The 22,554-nt window shown below is 41.0% G+C and overlaps 2 protein-coding genes across 2 annotated transcripts in view; one reads left to right on the top strand and one right to left on the bottom strand.

Annotated features, from left to right (window-relative positions):
• Positions 1 to 22,173, top strand: part of capn5a (calpain 5a) — a 31,284-nt gene extending 9,111 nt beyond the window's left edge. The window contains exons 2-13 of the mRNA XM_031739915.2: positions 784 to 943; positions 7,247 to 7,378; positions 16,195 to 16,403; positions 17,481 to 17,673; positions 17,745 to 17,938; positions 18,033 to 18,110; positions 18,203 to 18,398; positions 18,489 to 18,611; positions 18,759 to 18,955; positions 19,282 to 19,403; positions 19,708 to 19,844; positions 19,923 to 22,173. Coding sequence (XP_031595775.2) covers positions 788 to 943; positions 7,247 to 7,378; positions 16,195 to 16,403; positions 17,481 to 17,673; positions 17,745 to 17,938; positions 18,033 to 18,110; positions 18,203 to 18,398; positions 18,489 to 18,611; positions 18,759 to 18,955; positions 19,282 to 19,403; positions 19,708 to 19,844; positions 19,923 to 20,099 — 1,914 coding nt within the window. The 5' untranslated portion in view covers positions 784 to 787 and the 3' untranslated portion in view covers positions 20,100 to 22,173. The remainder of the gene's footprint in view (positions 1 to 783; positions 944 to 7,246; positions 7,379 to 16,194; positions 16,404 to 17,480; positions 17,674 to 17,744; positions 17,939 to 18,032; positions 18,111 to 18,202; positions 18,399 to 18,488; positions 18,612 to 18,758; positions 18,956 to 19,281; positions 19,404 to 19,707; positions 19,845 to 19,922) is intronic.
• LOC116320330 (olfactory marker protein-like) lies at positions 12,777 to 15,493 on the bottom strand. The gene is made up of 2 exons (XM_031739916.2): positions 14,876 to 15,493; positions 12,777 to 13,822 (listed from the first exon to the last, which is right to left on the bottom strand). The coding sequence occupies exons 1-2, from the start codon at positions 15,143 to 15,145 to the stop codon at positions 13,391 to 13,393; spliced, it is 702 nt and encodes a 233-aa protein (XP_031595776.2). The 5' UTR covers positions 15,146 to 15,493; the 3' UTR covers positions 12,777 to 13,390.
• Positions 22,174 to 22,554: the final 381 nt, after the last annotated feature.

Genomic DNA, 22,554 nt, shown 5'->3' on the forward strand with positions numbered 1-22,554 from the left:
CTTGCTCAGTTATCAGTTTATTCTGTCTGTGGGATTCTACATTTGAGCCCTCTAATCCTTTCTAAGTCCTTTCTGCACACTCACACACCCTCCTAAAACATGACTCATGATGCTAATCATGCTGCTGTTGGTTTAGGGTTGTATAGTGGCTAAATCGTTGGTTTTACCTCAAATGTTAAATATATTGTCCATGTAATTCGAGTATGGTGAAGTCTCTTCCTTTAGACTGACCTCCAAATTCAGACAGATCATTTGATGTGTTGTGGTTGAAATGAAATTCAACATAGCCAGATATATTTTTGATACTATTAGAACTCACTTACTGTAACATCAACAGTCTGTCTGTGCAGTGAGTGAAGGCGCTTATTGACTGGATGAGTCAAGCTGCGATTCCCCATTCCATGGTCATATGGCGTGAACAGTCATTTCACATAAAACTGTAATATTAGAACAATATAAAGAGGTTCAGCACACTATACAGACTGTGGGTGTGTGTGAGGAATAAGGTCAGTAAGACCAAAGCCTCCAAGGGAAGGCGGCAAACCTGTGAGTCAGTACGACATGGCATAATTACAAGTGAATGCAATGGTGATACTGTTTTCCAGTCTGTTCATGTTTTGCATATGCTGATAAACTTCACAACACTTCATAGGAGGCTAACTAATTAAACCCCTTATCCTTCCTCATAGCACAGCCCTCTGATAGCGAGGAGGAGTCAGTAATTATGTATCGTGTAAATGCTGTTGGTGCTTCGTTGTAAAGCTTCATTTTGTTTCTGTGCAGGGGGATGGCGGTGCCGTACGAGGGTCAGTCTTTCTCTACTCTGAGGAGGCAGTGCCAGCATAAAGGAACTCTGTTTGAAGACCCTCTGTTCCCCGCCTCCGACCAGTCTCTGTTCTACCAGCGAAATCAAATTGGGCGAGTCACCTGGAAAAGGCCAAATGTGAGTGAAAATAATGTTTTACCGAGAGGGGAAGTAGTAGTGCTGCACAATTATTCTGATATGCATTTTATACATGTGGAAAATAATAATAATGATGACAGATGATATTTTGCAAAGTAAAATCAGTCAGGTTAGCAGTATTTAAAAAAAATATTTTCTTTGATGGTCTGTATCACATAACAGGCCAGAAAACAAACACAGTGGTGAGGTCTGTTTCAGTGTCTTTAATTATCAGCTGCAGCTGCTCGTATAACTTCGAGATGAGGTATAAAAGAGAATAAGCTCCCACAGAGTCGTTATAAAAGGGGAAACTATCCATAGAGGCCAGCGCTGCTTTTAGTCACACACTTTAACCCTTTAAAGCCGGTCGGAGCGGGCACGCTCTGTTTTGCGTAACTATTTTTAAATCCCTGTAGCACTGCAACTACCTAAGCTAGCGCAATAATTTTTTTTTTGAAACCGAGGAGTTGTACTTACATCTTATGCCATCAGCTTGTCCTAGGTCACAGTTTCCTTCCACATATAGCTTTGCAAAACTGCATAAAAGCGCTTGCAGCAACAAAACACAATATTCCAGAAACACGCTTTGCCGATCCGATCAGCTGTTCATAACACTTCCTAGGTTGGAATAGACGTCAGCGCGAACTTTCACATGTCCGCCATGACCTGCCCGAAACCGGAAGTGACGATTTTCACTTTTTACCATCAGGGCCTCATGAGCCTGTACTGGTGTTTTTAAAAGTTATCTTTGACTTTATGACTTTCTGTGTTGTTTCTGGGATGCTTTGGACTTATTTTGCACTGTTGGAAATAGTTTATTTTGATGCACATGCTGCTTTTTGCAAATTTGCACTATAATTTTTATTTTCGTTTTTCCTGCAGTATATAAAATTGGTGTATCTCAAAAATAAAACTATGAAGACACTCAAAATAAATTTCCTGTGGTGGGAAACTATTTTGTGCAACTTTTTGTATTTACAGTTTTGAGGATAAGCCTCTTAAATTTCTCTAACTAGAAATATATGTTAAAAAAACCAAAACGATTTTCAATTTTTTTGTAGTTTATTGCACTTTTTGCAATTTATGTAATTACTATGCACTTAATCCATACATATTATTAAAATTTGGGCTATAACGGTTGTATTGATGTATAGCAACTTGAAATGCTCCCAAAAATGGCTCCACAGCATGTAAAAATATAATATAAGCTCTGGCGGACTTGGTTCTATGGTAGGTCTTAAAGGGTTAAACGTTTATTTCTGCTGGATAGTTGGTCATTTTAACATGGGCGTCTATGGGGACTGAGTCACTTATGAAGGCAGCCTCAAGTGGCCATTAGAGGAACTGCAGTTCTCAGTGTTTGCTGCTTGTTTTCATCTTTTACAGCTCAGTGGGATCAGCTGCATGATCGTCCGTGCAGGCGATCTTTTGTAGAGCTCTTATTTTATGCCTGTATGACAGAAAGAGGTTTGGTTTTTTTTGTTTTTTAAAGGGTGTGAAAGAAGACTGCAGTAAACTCAAAGAAGGTGGAGAGTTAGTGATACATCAGAGATGAAGGATCAGCTGTTTATTCACAGTGGAGACGGAGAGAGGAAGTAGGCTGGGAATGGCGGTGGTGATCATGAGACAAGGCTCCATATAAAGAGAGGAGAGGTTACAGGGGCTGAATGGGAGAGGAATTCATGGAATTTCAAGCCAACAGCAAGGAGTTGTGTGTTTGTGTGTGTGCGCGTGTTCACACACACACGCACACACCAGTTTCTGGTAGTTACTGAACAAAAGGAACTTTAATTTACTTTTGTATTGTGACCTGTGTGAAGTGCTTTACAATTGGTCGTCTTCACACTCACCCTTAGCAAAAAGCACCTTCTGTGAAGCTTTCGACTGAGCTATTCCTGTTAAATATAACATACAACTGTGACTCACAGGAAAGATTTTAATATTTGTCTTTGTGGCTTTATTATCATTACTATTATTTTTTATATATATATATAGGCAGAAGAAGATAGATGGATGGATTACAGAAAATAAATGTGATTTATGGATAAGTAGTTGTGCATTAACCTGACAATGAGGGTGTAGATTTATGAAATAACCCCTAAAGTTGTCCTCTGCAGGGGAGAGCTGAGGGCTAAAGAAAAACACGAATAACTGAATTTCTGTTTTTGTTTTGTGTAACATGTGACATCACCAAACACCCAATCATACGATATTATTGAGATATTGAACCTTTTGCAATATGCTGAGTACTGCAGTAACACATATTGTGATTTATTCCTTTTTAACAGCAGTTTATGTCTTCAAAGTTCAAATTTAAACTTTGTCAGTATCTACTTTGTCCAATAAGATGAAGTTATCTCACATCAGTTATTTTTTTGCTGCTAAATAAACACTGTCGCTAAAACCTGCCATAGGACAGAGTCGGTCGGATATCAGTCTGCAATTGAAATGGATCGAGTTGGCAATTATTTGCAGTCTGTTTCTGATAATACAGCAATTAATCAAATTTGGCCTCAGCTGTTCATCAGCTGGTTGTATTCCTATAGATCAGGAAGGTTGCCGAGTCGAGCCCCCTCGAGTTAACAAAGACTCGTTCACACTGATCACAATAAGTTTTAAATCTGTCTGCATTTATAAACTAGAGAGCAATTATTTGCAAACCTACAACAACTTCTCTGTGTGACTGAAGTCAGTCCAGGTCACACTGCGACTGTTTGCAGGAAGGTTGACTCCGATCAGGCAACCTGTGGAATCGCCTTACGATCAGAAGTGACCGAGAGTGTTCAAAACGCTCAAGCTCTCCAGAATGTGAAAAAATTCAGTACTGCTGTCCTGTTTTTACTCGTGTGACTGACCCATTAGCTTGCTCTGATTTAGGAGGTAGCTTTATCAAGCTAAGTGTGCCCAGTGTCTGACGATTTTTCTCTAGAGCCAATTTAATACAAGTTTACTCGGCTACCGTTATCTCAGGGTGGTGGTCTGCACCAGGGGCTTCACCAATGTCCAGTATGAGATAATAAGGATCATTTAAAAATTAGCAACATTGTTTTTATAGACCTATTATTATTTTTGTAATGTGGTGGATAAATGTCTAATGTTGCCTTAATTCCACGTTGAATTTGTTTAGGATCCTTAAACTGCAAAAGTGCTTCTTATCAGAGGCTTTGAGTCAGCCTCGTGAAGCTTAGGAAAGCTTTATGCAGTGGAACAGCAGCTGTTTAAGTTCAGATGATGGCTGAACATCGTGCTCGTAATGTTGCTTAATAGATTTCCAGCCTCGCTCTGCTGCTGTGTACAGAATCTGTGCTCGGCTTTTCACGTAATGCTGAGTCAAAAGATTAATTTATTTCTTGTCTTGTGATTTTTATTTGACCTGCATAAAATCTAAATGCACTGTTCTGCACTGAGTGCTTCTCATTGAGTCTTATTTGATTAAATGTGTAATTTTCTGTTTTCCTTTAGGCTTGTAGTGCATATAGAGTATGAAAGAGTGATTTCTGTGTATTTAGTATGTGTTTACTGTTAATTATTCATGTGAAATTATTAAACAGAGCACTTAAAGCATTTGATCAATATTATTGATTTGTTCAGGGAGTGGGTTAGGGTTTTTTCATAAACATTTCTGATGTGGATCTCTCATACTTTATTCATTGTGAATATGTTAATGTCTTTAAAATGCCACTGAGAGGCTTATTGACTGATGCATGCTTCACTTTCCAAATTTCTTTTTAACAATTTAGCTTTGAACTAAAGAAATGTTAATGATGAGGTATTATTAACATTTAATGAGGTAATAATTAGGTTAATAATAAGTTAAATAAAAGAAATCATTAGTTTAAAATCAGAATAGTTCACTTGGATGTCCAGCATCTTGCATGTTACATGGTCGTAAACCATTTTACCTCTAATTCTCCTGAATGCATGAAGTAAATGCATAAATACACAAGTGCCAGGTTACGATGGAGAAGCACCGTTTGGTGGCTAGAGGTGAAACACGAATCAAAAATGGCTCCTGCACTGCTAACTTCTATAAAAAGATGATGCAGACGAAGGCAAGTGACCTGAAGGTTTCTGCTCACATTTCTAGTCCACGTGGAGTAGAAAAGAAGCGCTGTGAGTGGAAGTAAATTATTGTTAATGTAGCCGAGGAGGTGTGTGGAATGATAAGGATGGCGAGGAGGTGGTTCATGGCATGTTGGAGCCTGTTAATATTATGTTGACATGCAGATAACGATGCCCGCAGTCGTTGTGTAAGGCAGTTACGACGTACATATCAAAGGTTATTTAGTGATTGGTCCCATTAAGACAAAGTTCATCTTTGAATTGTAAATTAGAAATGTTTCCGTCTGCGTCAGTGATCGAATGGGGAGATACAGGTTTCTGATTAAGACGAAGAACATCGCCCAGATAATTTTGTACACGCCAATATGTGTTGATGTTTCGGGCAAATCAGTATGATGTCATAGATTTACAACTTAATGGAAAAAAGCTAAAGCACGGCTCGTGCTGTAGTGGAAGAGCAGCAGAGTTCATGTAAAGGCGAGGCTGTGGTGCATTACAGCATCAAAGTGAGGACTTTGATCCCTGAGACATTTTGTATCCTGCAGTGATCCAAAAGTGAAGAAGGAACTATTTTTTCACTCTTTGAATTTCTCACAGTGTTCTTAGGTTTAGAGAAAAGTTCATATTTGAAATTAACCATTTAACAGTGTTAACTGTGTATTAAAAGCACTTTTAGATTCATCATTAAAGAAATTTTTTTTTATTATTATTGATATTATCTCTTTTGAGTTTGTATGGATGCCTCACCTGCTGCAGGTTAAATCCACTTACGGGTACAAATAAAGGAACCTGATATCACACCGTGCCCTTTTATGAGAGTATGGAGCATTTTCAGCATCGGTATCTTGGTGTTTGAAACCAGGCGTGACAGGGGAAGGCGGGCTCTGGCAGTGAATCTGAGGGACGTGCTCATTGGCTAACAAGCTGTCACAACTGTTGGTTTATAAACTCTGACTGTAATAATGATCATAATTTACTAAATGACCATAACACTTTATTTAGTATGATCTCAAACTCCTCATGATCGTATTTACTGACGTCAGAGAGAGAGCGAGTCAGCTGAGGGTCATTTCAGCATCGACTTCAGCGCCTCAACAAATTTGTTGGGGACCAGAAGAGTCTCCCCCTGGTGGCCATTAAAAAGAATGCTTTTTTTTAAGGCACTTGTGCACTGGCTTCACTTTTCGGACCTAGAAGCGACGTTCCTCTTTTATACTGTCTCTGTTTCCTGGAGAGGATCTTACCTCTCTGTGACTGGATCTCTACCCAGCACCTGCAGGAGGTGGAGAGTTGCATGCATCTATGCTGAGGTTGCAAAGCAGACCAAGGACCACCATCTGTAGTCAAACTGCAGTCAGTCCACAGGATGGAGAGCTGACTGGAAATGGAGATGAATATTAGTCCTGTTATCTCTTGTCCCACAGAGCACACACACATACATCCTCCATCTTTCTCCTCTTACATCATCTCAAACACAGTCTTAGGGAAACACTGGCTCTTTACTGTCTGTGCATATATAGTGACTATATGCACTAAAAATAGTGGCCTTTAATTTGGAGAATGCACACAGTAAAGCTTTCTTCCTGTTTTCCTATTTTAACATCAGACTTTTTAGCAAATGTGCCGTGGGCTGGCTCTGCTCAGATCTGCAGCACGTACACATACTTTCTACACTCTATATAAGACCCTGAGAGGCTAACTTTGTGTAGCCATGTATACATTTGTCTCTACATACAGTTAGTGGTCTTCCTGGGCGTGTGCTGTGGTTTATCCCACCTCTATCATTTGGCTGCTGTCCCGTTAGTCTGCCTCTGTGGTTTGTTTGGCTTTGAACCCTCAGGAGAGACTTGTACTTAATCGGGGAGTGATTTTACTCTGTATTTACCTTATGATGTTTGACCGAGTGCTCCGGGTAACGCCCTTCTTTATGTTCATCCACACCTGGCAGCTGTCCTGACCACATCCGCCTGATGTTTTCCAGAGAGACACTGCAATAAAATACACAGTATAAAAGGATTCAAACCTGGATTAAATTATAAGACCGTTAGAAGTGGATTCATTGTGCCTGTAAATAAGAAGTTGAGGATAAGTATTAACTCTACCGTGGCTGTGATAGTTCCTGTACAGCTGCCTGTGGGTCAGATTTTATGAGTAATCAGTTACAGTTTTGAGTACCTGTAATACCTCTAAGGAAGAAAATTAGTTTATCAACACTGATTTGTCTCATCTTTGTTGTTCCAGGAGTTGACCAGTGACCCCCATCTGTTTGTGGACGGCATCAGCGCTCATGACCTGCACCAAGGTCAGCTGGGAAACTGCTGGTTTGTAGCCGCCTGCTCCAGTCTGGCCTCCAGAGAAGCACTATGGCAGAAGGTGAGAGAAGGAAGAACAAAAGCTGCACTCATTCCAGAGATTTTTATAGACGTGGTGGGAAAGTCTTTATAGGAAAGAGAAGGCATTGCTCCCACACTTCTGTGGCATCCAACTCCCAGGATAAAATGCAGCAATGGTTGTTGTGAGAGACACGGGGCTTTTCTAGAGGGCTCTTAAATAAAGGCCTAAACTGTTGTAACAACAAATAATAATAATCCAGAAGTGAGACATTTATTAATCCAAAGGGGAATTTGTTAAAGGTGCTCAAGTGTGAGTGTGAAATATAGAAAAATATAAACCGCAGTGTGTGTGAAACTAAACAGTGAGTGAGGGTGATCCAGGTGAATGATTTCCTGTGGTGCATCGTCGAGCACGTCATGAGGCTGTGAAGACAGCATGCTCCTTTCTGACACCTGAGTCATAAAATGATCCTGACTCATTAAAACCAACCAGTCAGGTTGGTTTTAATGATGTTAGTTTTTACAGCAAAACGCACAAAAAAAGCAGCTGCAGAAATATTAATATTCATTTTAAACACGTTGTAAAGCTGTTGTGGTTGGATACGAGGCCTGACATGAACGTCTCGGTATAAAAACATGCAGTTTTAAGTGTCCTGTATCATTAATGCACTTTTACAATTTGTAGCATATCAGAGTATTTTAAAATCGATTGAAAATTCAGCGAATTTTGAAGGAAAAAATGTGTTTGGTGATTAAGTAAGTGCATATAAAAACAAAATAAAGTAAAAGTAAATAAATAAACATTAATTATTGTAATGTATAATAAAAATAGAGGGAAAAAGGAAAAAATGATAATAACTGAATTGAATTTATTTCGACAGTTTATCACTTTGATTATATTTTTCATGTTATCTGAGCTGAACTGAGAGAAGGGGGCTGTACTTACTACTGGCTGATAAGTGTGTGTGTGTGTGTGTGTGTGTGTGTGTGTTGGGAGGCTTGGACATGTGTGGAGAAGCTTGTAAGATTATTGTGAGTGGGTGTGTCGCCTTTAGTTGTGTTTAAGCAGCACTTTGTGTAATCTGAGTGATTTTTCTTATCGATTAGCTGCTAATGGAAGTTCTCTGAAACTGAAACCACCACACCAGGCATGAACTGAGTCTTCTTGAAGAGGAAAGAGCTGATAAGACTAAGGCTGCTCCTGCTGACTAACATACTCATCATTCAAACTGGGGAAAATCTGGCTTAATGTAGGTCTAAAAGTCCGAAAACGTGAAACGGTCTAAGATGAGCGATTAAGTGCTGTCCACATAAATAATGTTTATGAAATAAGAGACGAGGGAAGCGATGTTTCATGAACTAATCGATTAAAGATTACATCTCCAGATGAAACTGTGCTCATGAGAGCAGATCATATCTTCAGTTCATGTCTCCTGTCTTAGTTTTATATTCACGACCACACAAATATCCTCTGCTGTTGTATTATCACCGGTTTACTGAGCACGAACAGGACTGCACACGTCTCTCCGCTCTGGGATATACTGATAGTTTCTGATATTTTTGAGAACATCAAGCTGATTTCTCCTTTTGGGAATTAAACTAATCGGATACTTTCCAAAGATTTGATCTAATATGCCCAATCTCAAACCATCTTGTGATAAAGATTCCTTCCAAATATATTCCAGGATGGAGATCTGGATCAAACCCCATCTTTGGTAATACTCACATGCAGATCCATCCATACCTTTTGGAGCTTCCTGCTAATAAATGCTAAAAAAATCCAACTGCATGCAGCCTTTGGTGTCAGAGGTCACCAGTGGAAGTAACATCTGTTGTCCACAAGATGGCGGTATAAACTGATGAACAGATTTACTGTGGGTTGGAGACAGAATAAATTAGCCACATGCTTAAAATAAAAAATTTTGCCTTAAATATTGAGATATAAAGTGTGTTTACTTTCTGCTGCTTAGAGGGAAAGATCACCGCTGTTCTAAAAGTATTTAATTAGGCTGCTTTTATTCTTTTTCCCATTAAGTCAGCACTTTGTTACACATGAAAAACATGTGTAACTTGCTGCCTCCTCCTTCCTCTCTGCTCTCCAAGGGCCTCCCCTCAGCTTCCTAGTTTTCCATCAACTGGAGGGAAACTGAAGTCTGTTTTAGGTGTAGTTGCCTCTGTGGAGCACCCAGTTGTCTTGACACCCTTCAAAGGTCCGAAAACAAACAAAACAGCTTCTGTGGTGACGACAGCAAAGCACACGGACGCTTGTACAACAGTTACTGTTGTGTGAAATGATGTGTTTGTGTCGCACAGAGAGCGTGGAAGTGTTTCAGTAACACAACATAAATAGAACATTTATAATTAATAAAGTTAAGGTCTTAGTTTGGGAACTATTAAATATTGCCAAATCTAAGACTGACGCTACCTGGTTAAACCTGAAACAACGTTTCCTTCTTTGTGTTTGATTGAACTGATTTATTTTCACTTTCTGATGATTTGCCTGTTGAGACCGATTCTCCAATAACACCTTTGCTTCCGGGAGCTAACAGCCACAGTCCGTTTCAGTTCTTTCTCCTTAATGTTGAAATCCTGTAAGACATGTTAAGGATTTAAAAAATAAATAAAGGAGGGGAGGGGCTGAAAATGAAGAGTAACTTTAACAGCTTAGCTTAATACTCCTAGAGACTCTTTCACCAAGTGGACAAAAGGGCCAAAACAGGCAAATAGACTCTTTTCCAGAGTTTTGTTGTAGTTTCAGCCACACGACCTGGATGGACTCCTGGCACTATTTACACAACTCTGTTCTCCGGCTACAGAATTTGCACAAAATAGTACATAAAGAAAAAGGATCATATTTATCAGTTGTGCTTCTGTTTTTTAAAAAGAGGACATTTCTTCAATCTGTTTACTATGGTACAATTTTTCCTATGTTGTGATTATAAATTGCACTTTTTTAAAAGTAAAAATAAGATGAAGAAGCTTTAAAGTTGTTCAACTTGATTTCTCTTTAATCAGAAACAGGAAGTAAGAGCGAAACGTTTTGAACCTAAATGCAGAGGTTGAACTCTTGAGATAAAACTGTCATTTTTCTTAGCTGGAAATGTTCATCCTGGAAGATTGGGACATTTTTTTAAAAGTAGCTGCCGTTATTTTTCAAATGAGTGAATCCAGAGGGACAAAATGTTTGAGTTATCTTCTACAATGTCCAGTTAAAAGGGTGCTTTTTCCTTGTGATGCAAAGATTACAGTGGTTATGAGGAATGTAAAGGAAAAGTCAGAACTGTCAAAAGGAAAAACAACTCGACTCAAATGCACTTACAAGCTTCTCTCAGCTCTTGTTGTTGGAATTGTTGGAGAGAAAGCCCCCATCATTTTATTGCTGTTTGAGTAATGTGGAAAGTTTGAGTGGAACCACAGTGGGAACTATTGTAAGCCAAGACCAGATACTGTAGAGCAAACCAAGACATGCTGGAGTTTTTCCCAATCGGTTTCCATTCATTCAAAACACAGAGAAACACAGAGAGAGGGGGAAGCAGGATCAGATAATAAGTTACAACACAGACCTCTAACCTTTTAAAACAATTAAATATACTGTTATAATGGTGAATGTATAGACATGCAGGTGTTTTGTTTTGTTTTGTTTTTTTAAGAAATTAAAACTTGTAGGAAAATCAGCAGAACTCTAATAAAGATTATTTCTGATCAATTATAAGTAGGTTTAATTTACTTTTTTAGCAAATGTGGAGGAAGGTGACAGTCTAAAAGTCCAAAAATGTGTAGTGGTCACACATTGGACGAAGATGGTGTGACAAACAATCTAAATGAGGTTCAGACAAACGAATACAAGAACCCAAAGCAATTCCTAGAAAGCTCGACTAGTCCTGACAAGCAGCACAGCTCGATCTGGTAGCGAGCAAAGAGAAACTAAACGCAGAAAACACTATCTGGTAGCAATTATCAGCAAAGTAGAGAAAGACTAAACCCAGGATAACAAAATAAAACAGAAAACCTGATGGACTAATGAGGCTCAGAGTTTGTATAGCGCTTTACTAGTCCCTAGCAATTATCATCCACCCAAGTGAGGAAGTAAAGCCACAGCCACCAGGAACAGACAAGTACCCACGATAACAAAATAAAACAGGAAATGACCTGATGGAAACTTAAAAATAGTTTGTTTATCAAGCGGCCAAACAGGAAAATCTAGAGTGTAACATGTAAACAGTCTTTGTTCTAACTATGACCCATTGTGCTTACATTAGTAGACTCTCAGGGAAAACCCTGCTGACCATGGCCTGAGTTTCCAGTAATGCGGTCAGTGCACAATCCCTGTGAGTCCTCGCTGATCTAAAAGCTCTGTTTCAGTTAGGTTTCTGACGCTGAATAAAGTCATGGGCAGAGTTTTACTTCTCTAAAGCCTTACTCGTAGACATGTCAATGCTAATTGGAAAACTCAAAAAACAGTTTTATTTTTTATCTGTCAACTACATGACCTTTACTCTGAGTTTCTTTCTGATTTCTCAGACTTTTTATCTAATTTGGTGCTCAGCTCAGATAAAATAATTATTGTGAGTAATTTAATTTTAACATCCACGTTATGCTGAAAATGACAGCCTCAACACGGCATTTAATCTATAATTAGACTCATTTGGCTTCTTTCTAAAAACTAAAGAGTCCACCCACCACTTTAATCACACTCTGGAGCTTTATCTGAAGAGTGTTTAAATTATAAACAACAACAACCCTTCCTTTGTCTGATCATTTGTTAATAACATTTACATGTACAATAATGAATTGCAAAGCACTGGGGAATAAATTTCATTACAGTAGATGTCTTTCTGAAGTGCTGTAACTACGTTTAAGTTCCTCCACTGTTGCTTCCTTACATCCTCACTGTGTACGACTGTCCCCACCCTCGTTACCTCCCCTCTTTCCTGCTCAGTAACACCAATAAAAACCAGCACCAATGAGAACACACACACGGCTTTCAGTGGTTATTTAATCTGCGTCACACCATTGATCTCTGTTTCTATCAGCAGGCATGGAGTGGAAATATTTGGTTATCTATACTCCTAGAAACAATGAAATAAATAAGAAACAACCAAACAACAACTGCAGCAAGTCAACAGTCACAAAACAAAGTAATCGACATGTTGTTAAAACAGTCAGCTGATCACAAGTTGTTGTTTTTGTTTGTTTTGGGTGTTTTTCTTCAAAGGTAAATAATTTCAGAAAACTTTAAAGGTTCTAAAAAGTGTCAATATTTATTATATGAAACCTAATTTAATAATCTAGTAGATATTTGATAACCACCTGCGAGCATCGGTAACATTGTATTTAGCATAGTTTCAATAGCAAAACTTCACAGATGTGATACATTGTAACAGAAACCAGCATTGATACACTGAGTGTTCCTGATTGTTTACTGGAGAATGCTTGGAGAGTCCATTTTCAGTCACTTTCAAGGATCATATCACCATGTGGGCTTCAAACCAGTTAAAACATATGAAAAGTTTTCTTTGTACCTATAATTTGATACCAGGCTCATCATCTTGCTTGGATATCTTCTGTAATTTTCTAATGTAGTCGTTTTTTAAACACTCACGAATGGATCTTATGTCTGTGAAATAGAGAAACCGGACTGCATCCATTGGGGTGAACTGTCCCTTTAATTAGCACCAACATATATAAAAGCATATTAAGTGTTAATTCAAAGCATTATGTTTTCTTTCTCTTGTCATTGTGTTCATTTCAGGTTTTATTTTCACAAAAAATGTTGCTTTTGTGTTGAAATACTTGCTTTAAAACCTGTTTTGGTGTTTATGTAACTTTTACTGTTAAAAAAATCAAACAGACGTTTTACTTACACTCAAAGATAGAAAGAGAGTAACTGTTTAACTAGTTTGAGGGAGAATATTTAAGCTCATCTATCTCTGATTGGTTGAAAAGGAGTTGTCAGGTTTTTCTAATCAACAGTAAAATAATGGCTGATAGAATAGAAATTTTAAAGGCTTCTTCTGGACTCTATCAGGATTCTACTGGCACTAAATAAAAGTCATTTCTCTGTTGTGAACTCGATCGAGCAGTTGAGATTCGCCGCCTCGGCCCCATCCTTGAAAGCAAGCAGGAAGTACATGACCTTCCTGACTTTGGCGAGCTCTGCAATCCTTTCGCCGAATTCCTGCATGTCCGCCTCCAGGCACTTGAGCTGTGAATCTTCGGGGTCGCCGGCATTACGCCAAAATGTTCCAATGGGCTCCAGCAGCTGCCGGGTCATCAGGTTGGTGAGGTCGGGGGTCCAATGCTGGCAAATACCGGTGATGGTGACGCGGCCGTAGCCGGAGAGGGAGAAATACCAGCGGGAGAAGTTCAGCTCCTGGATGGCGAAGTCCAGCCGATACACGGCCTCGTAGGGCAGAAGCAGACGCTCGCCGTCCTGACGCTTCTGCCCTGACCGCTGCAGGGAGGACACGCGAAGGCGCATCATCTGCACAGGAAAGAAGAACACAGGAATTCAGTTCATGTTTGGTTTGGAGGGAATTTTCAGTCTGGGTGCCGGTATCAGTCTCTGACTGCCGTTGTTTTACGTTGCGCTCAGCATACCTGTGCTGTGATAAAACACACAATGAAGGGAAGGTGATGAGGCTCAAAGGTTTGTGCGTTTGTGTGAGAAGAAGCAGTGTTTATAAAAGAAAAGCAGGTGGATGGCACAAACGGATGATGTGCTCTCTGGTGTGTTTTATACAAAGTGCCGTTCATACCTATAAAATTAAAATTATGAGTCTGCAGTTTTATCAACTATTATCAGATTTTTTTAAAAATATTTTGTGCAACTCCACAGAAGAGATGATAGATGAAGTATCACAGGCACTGCTGCTCCGTTTTCTAAAAAAATTATTTTTGACTGTAAAGTTAGTGTGGCTGCTTTGACTGGCAGGCATGCCGACACAGACTGTTACAGCTGATTGTTACACATCTGCTAATGAACACACGCACCGAACTGGACCTCTCAGCTGTGCCTTTTGGAGCATATTTAATGGAATTCCCCAAAAGATATGTCCTGTTGTGCTGTTTGAGGAGTTTCAGTTTGTGAAGTTCAGTCTGGCAAACTATCCATCAGCCTCACTCAGTGACATCCTAGTGTTGTTAGTCTGTCACTTGGCACTAATGGGGCAGAATATTGGTCTGTGCAGTGCAGCTAGCCCACTCCTCTGTCTGTATGATACATTTGAACTCAGTCATAAAAGCTGATCACCTCCACTGTGACAGCCACACAGCTGAGTGACCACACGTCAGTCTGATGGGACTTTTGTGCATCTTTGTTACCATCACACACTTGACCTTTTAAATTTTGTCCCGCCACATTATAATAATTAAAAAGAGCTAAAGTTACACAGAAAATGAAACTTTATATGAAAGAAACATTAAAAACTATAACTGCTCTGATCCAGTTGCACTTTATTCTGAAATTTGCATCCACACATATTGTGCCGACAGACTCTTCTGTTCTGCATCTGAAGTTGAGAAGTAAAAGCCTCACCTCTGTCAGCGCGGTGTCTTCTTTGAACTCCAGCACAATCGTGTTGGAGGGAGATTTGGCCTCATCAGCGTCCATCTCTGAGGTTTTATTCCTGGGATAAGGAGAGAGCCTGCCTGCCTGTGTGGATGGATGCTGTGAGAGATGAAGCTCTGATGGAGTTTTTAGTCTCAGCCTCTTTTCTTCTCTCACTCTATTCTCATAGGCTCTTCTCCCCCTCCTCCCTTCCCAACAGTTTCCATCACAGTGTACCAGTTTCTCATTTTGTCCCATCCCCCCTGGAGCCAACTGGGTAGTTTGGTTGGGACATATTGATTATCAAGAGGGGGCAGAGGAGATGAGATCGATGCAAACAGCTGATTATTGTGACAGTAACGGTCACATTCGTTAGTCGTCTGGTTGTGCAGCCAGCCCTGCTCGGGTTATTTCAGTCCTCCAGCCTGAATCAGACGTTCCTGCAGAAACTGGACATTTCTGCAGAATCACACACGTCAGGTGTTTATAAAGCAGTTTATAGTTGACATGAACGCTGAAGCTAACACAGAACAGCTGAGAGCATTTTCTGTAGATTGATTTTTCTCTGCCGACTGTACAAAGTGTTTGAAAATACTTTTTGAGGTCTTTTTTTTTTAAGGTGTTCAGCAGGCAGGTGATGTGTGAAGGTGCTAAGCAACAGGAAGTGCTGCTGACGTATGACAGGGAACGCTGGGAGTTTCCTGAGGGCTTCTGGGAGCCCGGCTCGTCTTAGCTCAATGGATCGCTTATTTATTTATATCACTCACTTCACTGGGGAGTGTGTGTGTGCGCGTGGATTATGTCAACGTGTTGTCAGCTGGGATTTCAGCGCAGGATGTGGATGGATGACGTTCGCTCGTTAAAAACTTTAATCCTGAGTTGCTTTTGTTAATCAAAGACGCTGAATGTCATTAATGGGAAATGAGTGGAAATCGTTTGTTTCAATCTTTATTTTCTGTACGTGTTCGGAGTGTGGAGCTGTTGTATTTATCTACATTGTTTGTTTAATAGAAAGTGAAGATGAAAAAATATATTTTCCATGAGTTAGAACCCACAATCGCTCCCTGTCTGCACCTGAACACGTTTTATGGTCGTAAACACTCGTTATGTCCACATACTGTTTATTTAACATGTGGCTTACATTTAAAACAGCCTTGAAGGACATCACCTGTAAAATAAATAACGCTGTAAGCAGCGATGGTCAGTCGCACCTTTGTGCTGCGGTCGTGGTGTTTCCTTTGGGTATGATTGAGGTCGAGTGAGGTGATGACCGTGTTTTCTTTGTTTTTGTTTTGTTTTTTCCGAAGGTGATTCCTGACTGGAAGGATCAGGAGTGGGACAAAGACAAACCGAACTCCTACGCCGGGATCTTCCACTTCCGCTTCTGGCGGTTCGGAGAGTGGGTGGACGTAGTGATCGATGACCGGCTCCCCACAGTGAATGGACAGCTGGTGTACTGCCACTCCAACGACAGCAACGAGTTCTGGAGCGCGCTGGTGGAGAAGGCCTACGCCAAGTAAGCACTTCCTCAGATCAGTAACTGAAAACAGCGGCATTAATGCAGGTAATAAAAACACAGAGGATACGAAGAGGCGGGATGAAATAAAATCACTTAAATAATTTTCAGCTGTGGAAAGAAAAAAACCACTTAAGGAAACTCATGTTGAAGAAATGACTCGAGAATACACAAAGGCATTAGAAACTGAACCAAGGCTCTCCAGTGACATTAAAAAAAGAACCAAAATTCAAGTAATTCAGCTCAGAACCAAAAACACGGTACATGGAAGAATTTTAAGAACTCTGATTGGATGATTTTTTTTTCTGAAACATACAAAACATGCTTAAGGTTTAATTCAGACAAGTTTAATTCAGGTGAGTTTGTCCCAAAATAAGGACTAACACGTTAAACTCTGGAGGAAAGTGTTCCCACAAACTAACATAGGACAGGAAGTCTCTTTGCACATGTCACCATCTGGTGGACTTCAGATAGAACGCAGGTTTAAGCCACCTCCACAGTGGCTTCATTTTCCCCACTCGGAAACTACGTCCATGTCTTACAAGTGATCAAACCTTCTGTTTACAAGGGGCAGCCAATCAGAAAAAGGTTAGTTTGAAGGGGGAGGAGCTAAAACAGCCCTTTTCAGATGAAAATGGGCTGAGGAGCCACACAAAGGCAGCATACGATAAAGGAGGATTAATGAACTGAGTCCGGGAAGGAGCAGAGTGAGTCCAGTATAAAGTTTCATTCTGTTTTTTTAGAAATGAAATATGCGGGCTCAGATTTTTAACTCTGACTGACATTTTTCCCTTAAACTCGGTGTTGTTGAGTCCACAGCAGATCTTTTTTCTCATTTTAACAGTGAAATTCAAACAGGTGCTGATGTGATCCTAGTTTAACATTTCAAGATATTAACATCCAATTGATTAAATGTACATTTTACCCCCTGTAATTATGTTTAATTAGCAGTAAAAATGATGGCATGAATCCCTGACTCTGTGTTGTAAACCTGGATAGTTACTTGAAAAGCAGAGTGAGACTCAAACATTTGTTTAGACTAGGAAAAATAAATGTAAATGTTTGTGTGTTTTCCAGGATGTACGGGTGCTACGAAGCTCTGGATGGGGGCAACACGGCCGACGCTCTCGTGGATTTCACGGGAGGCGTGTCTGAGCCGATGGATTTGATAGAAAATGGGTACAAACAAGACGAAGAGAAGCAGCACGAGCTGTTCGAGAGAGTCCTGAAGGTTCATAACAGAGGAGGCCTCATCAGCTGCTCGATCCGGGTAAGGACACGTCAAATGCAAACCCGCGCCAGCCGAACGAATTCATTCATCTTCCCGATGTGTCGTTCCAGGCGACCACTCAAGCGGACATGGAGGCCAGGCTGGACTGCGGCCTGGTCAAGGGCCACGCCTACGCTGTGACGGATGTCCGAAAGGTGAGGCTGGGCCACGGCCTGCTGGCCTACTTCAGGTCAGACAAACTCGACATGATCCGCATGAGGAACCCCTGGGGGAAGAGAGAGTGGAACGGGCCATGGAGCGACAGGTGAGGAAGAGAGAAATCCTTTAAACAGGTTGTCTTGCTGAGATCTGAGGTGTGATACAGATGATACAGATAAAGCGTTTGTGCCTGTTTGCAGCTCTGAAGAGTGGCAGAAGGTCAGTAAGAGTGAGCGGGAGAAGATGGGCGTCACTGTGGAGGACGATGGAGAGTTCTGGTGAGTTTTAGTGCTGCGCTGCCCCCTGGTGGCTCTTTTTTAAATTTATCTCACAGTAAATCATGCGAGTCCTTCCTCTCCTCCTCCTGCAGGATGACATTTGATGATTTCATCGCCAACTTCACAGACCTCATCCTGTGTCGTCTCATCAACACATCCTACCTGAGTTTACACAAAACCTGGGAGGAGGCGGTGATGCGGGGCTCCTGGCACCGCCACGATGACCCGCTGCTCAACCGAGCTGGGGGCTGCGCCAACAACAAGCACTCCTTCCTCCAGAACCCGCAGGTGTCCCATTTGTCCAGAGTTTCAGGTAAAATTCGTCCTCTCTCTCTGTCACTGTTTGCGTGACAGTGTGCTTCATTTCTGTGGTCGCAGTACGTGTTTGACGTGAAGAAGCCGGAGGACGAGGTGCTGATCTGTCTGCAGCAGAAGGACCGCAGGGCCACTCTGAGAGGCGGGCGAGGAGAAAACCTGGCGATCGGCTTCGACATACACAAGGTCAGATATTCATGGGCGTTGTTAAAATAATAAAATCTCCAGGTCGTTTGTAGTTAAAGACCTGATTAAAGGACGGCTGTATTGAATTCAGTAATTTAAAGTGAAAAGCTCAAACTGGAGTGAAAACTTGTGCTGCTTCCTGTTCAGGTGGAGTTAAACAGGACTTACCGAATGCACGTGACCCAGCAGAAGGCTGGCGGCAGCATCTACATTAACTCGAGGTCTGTGTTCCTGCGCATCGACCTCAAAGAGGGCCGCTACGTCATCATACCCACGACCTTCGACCCCGGCCTGGAGGGAGACTTCCTGCTCCGCGTCTTCACCGATGTCACCTCAGACTGCAAGTACGTGGCACACGTGGTTTAGCTCACCATTTTCAGAAACATCCTTCTGTTTCTACTAATGTAGGCGAACAGTAAAGATGGCGGACGCTCTTCCTGCTGCAGTTTCAGGGGATAATAAACTTTTATTTTCCATTAAATCCATCAGAAATGCTGGGAACTGAGAGTGAGAGGAGATCTTTGGGCTTCCTCTGAGTTCAGTCACACAGCCAATAAAGACTTTATGAAAACAACAAAACATGAAAGCATTAATTATCATACTGTGTGTACTCAGCGCTGCACATTTAAACACTGAACCACAGAAACGGATCTTCCTGTCTGTCCTGCAGGGAGCTGACTGTGGACGAGCCCCGGAAGACCTGCTGGTCGGGGATGTGTGGTTATCCCTCTCTGGTCACTCAGGTCCACATACTGCAGGCCGACGGACTCGCTGCACAGGACTCAGACGGAGGTAAATGTTTCTGTTCTTCACAGGAAACCTGCCTTACACCTTAAAGACTGTATGTAAAAGATGGACGTAACCACCGTGATCCACTCGGGCATGTTTGTTTGGCTTTGTGAGAACGATTTGGGGCATTAGACTTTTACCCCAGATCACGGCCTGATGAGTAATCAGCTTTTGAAGTCCTGTTATAAATAAATGTTTAAGGTGTGGTGAGACCTGTGTGTGATGCGTTTAGGGGACATCTGTATATTGTAGCTCAGAAACATCAAGTGTCCACTGAAGTGTTGATAACTCAACTGTGTCTCTCCAGCATCGGATCCTTACGTGATCATTCGCTGCGAAGGACAGAAGGTCTGCTCGCCGGTCTATAAAAACACGTGCAGTCCCGTCTTCGACACCAAGGGGCTCTTCTACAGGAAGAAAGCCAACCAGCCAATCAGCATCGAGGTTTGTGACACACAGAAGCGTGTGTGTGTGTGTGTGTACATTTAAAGCACTGACCTTCTGTCTCTCTGTGTCTCTCAGATCTACAACAACAACGTGCTGAAGGACTCCTTCCTGGGTCAGGTAACGCTGCCCGCCGAACAAGGAGAAATAAAGAAAACGTTCCACCTGAAGGACAAGGGCGATCGCCGTGACAACGACCTCTCTGGTACCGTCACTGTTGCGATATTGACGAGCTCAATACTCACCGGTATCTAAGATTTGGAGCCAGGAAACATTTCTGAAGTTCCACAACGCCCAGAAATGTCTCACAGAGCACCTACGCTGGGTGTATCCATAGACTGTAAGTAAAAGATGGATGCAGCTAACGAAATGATATTTCTCAGCAGCATGATCTCACCTACACAGCCTGCATTTTTGTAGTCCATTTTAAGGATGTTGTAGTCCTTGAAACAGGCAGCAGAGAAAACTCTAATTTCCTTTAAATCCTCGTGAATTCGCCACATCTTTCCTTCTTTTGCTTCCTTCATGAAAAAACCACAGCAGGGAATTTTTGGAATCTAACAGTGACCAAAAATATTTTCAAAAAGTTTCAACTCGAAGCTTCAGAAACCAGACATAGCAAACCAACGGATAATATCGCTGTGGCTGCTGCCATCTTTCACATACAGTCTATGGAAACTGAAAACGTCAAAGAGTTTGATTGTAAAAAATTTGTTTACACTTTCACAGGTTTTCTTTTTTTTTCTCCCAGATTTAACATTCTGTCAGCAGCTCCTCTGTCTCAGTTTTTAATCGACAGTTTAATGTGTTTTATCTTTTATTTTCACATGTTCATTCCTGACGGCCGAGGTGAACTCTGGTCGCGTGCTCTGGCTCGTTATGAAGCTAATACTGTTTACGTGCCACCCTGACACAGACTCCATGTTTGTTATTCATGTCAGAAACAAGCCAAAGATTTTTAAAATCTGCCACTTCATTATTTGTACCAGCAGTCTGTAAAATATCCAGACAGCAGACGTGTTCAGACGTGTGATGCATGAGATTATCTACTTGCCTACACCCGCGGCTGGTTTGTGCCACCTTCAGTCTTCTCTTTGTAAAACTGTCCCAGAGTCACTTTAATCTTAGTTAAATATAATAAAGATTTTTTTGTCATGTTTTATTATAGATTCGATTTAATCTCAGTGCTCGCTTTGCACTTCCTTATAATGCCTCCTTAGTTATCGCAGCCCTGAGAAGGAGAGCAAGGTCTCAGAAGGTTCTGGAAGTTCAGCTCAGTATTTTTAGGTTTTCTTATTAAAGTGCTCAGTGAGTGTAGATCACTCAGTAACACTAAAATGACCACTTTGTCCATCTTTGACTTGATGTGTGTAGACCTGTGGATGAGCTGTGTGCTCACAAACCCGCTGAGACCACTGAGGGAGGGGACAGCTGTATATAAAGATGAAAGGTGAAGCTGCATTCTTTCTAATGGCCAGCAGAGAGCAGCAACTCTCTTGTAAGAATGCAGCCCTGCTTGAGTTCATGGTGCCAGTTATTTATTTTGTGATTTACGGCCAGTATTACAAACAAAACTCAGAATAAACACGGTGTGCAGTAAGCTTTCTGATTACTGCAGAAGTCATAATCACAATTACTTTGGCCTTTAATCTTAATTTTTGAAGATGACTGAAGATCTGGGCTCCTGTGGTAAACTTTGGTCAAGGACTTTCTACACCCTTTACTCTGGGTGTAGTCCACATAGTCAAACTTTCTATTACTTCTATTTGTATTACTGGCCTACAGTCATCGTGTAGTGTCTGACACCAAGACTGTCCTCCAAGATGATTAGTTATCAACAAACGTGCACTTCTTGACATCGGATTTGTGTACTTTTACAATTTAAATCAAATCCAGATGAACGCAAGTGAAATGAAAAGGAGGTGAAGGGGGCACAGAGTCATTTGGTAGGGAATGACCTTGTTGACCGTTGGCTCTCTCGCCATCATCTTAAAGTAAGCTGAGTGAGTTTAAGCTTTTATGGAGCATACCACTTTAAAGGAAAGGGGTGTGTTCAATTTATAACAAGATAAAAGGAGAGCTTTGAGTAGATGAACAGCTCGATTATTCTGGTTTCACGACAGACAATGAAATTCAGTTGCACGTCTGATATCCTGTTTCTCACCTCCACAAACGGGGTAATGTCCATCTTTGATTACAGTCAGTCCGTTTCTCAGTCAGTGCTGTTCAGTCTGATGTAATCAGGCCTGTAAGAAGCTTTGTTTCTGTCTTATGTTCAAGTCTTGCAGTGTCTGATGGTCGTTTTAAATAAAGTTTACTTTTAAAAACTTTCCCTTTTTGTGCTTTGATGAAGGCACTGCACTAAAGTTATGCTTCATAAAAATCCCACAGCCTCACGTCAAACTCACTGATCATCACACTCACAAAAGCCAGTTTACCGAGTACTGCACGTCCTCAAACTACATTTAAACTCTCTATATGTATCTCTACAAAAAAAACAAATTATCGTGTAAAAGAAGGTTAAAATAACTGATCACTGTTCAAAACCTGCAGCTCCAAATCTCAGTTTAGAAATAAAACCCTGTTTTTGTGTCATGGGATAAATCACAGCCACACCTGCTCTCATTTAATGACCCATAATAACGGAAACAAGCATCGGTACCCTTTCTACTATCTCACTGTAAAAATGTTAAAAGTACATTTTCAATAC

This window comes from Oreochromis aureus, linkage group 14, assembly GCF_013358895.1.
Source record: "Oreochromis aureus strain Israel breed Guangdong linkage group 14, ZZ_aureus, whole genome shotgun sequence".
In the NCBI taxonomy this organism is placed as follows: Eukaryota; Metazoa; Chordata; class Actinopteri; order Cichliformes; family Cichlidae; genus Oreochromis; species Oreochromis aureus.

Coding starts and splice junctions, on each gene's coding strand:
- LOC116320330 (XM_031739916.2), bottom strand. CDS start 15,145: ATGGGACAAAATGAGAAACTGGTACACTGTGATGGAAACTGTTGGGAA. Junction 13,823..14,875: donor AAGACACCGCGCTGACAGAG/GTGAGGCTTTTA, acceptor TTTCCTGTGCAG/ATGATGCGCCTTCGCGTGTC.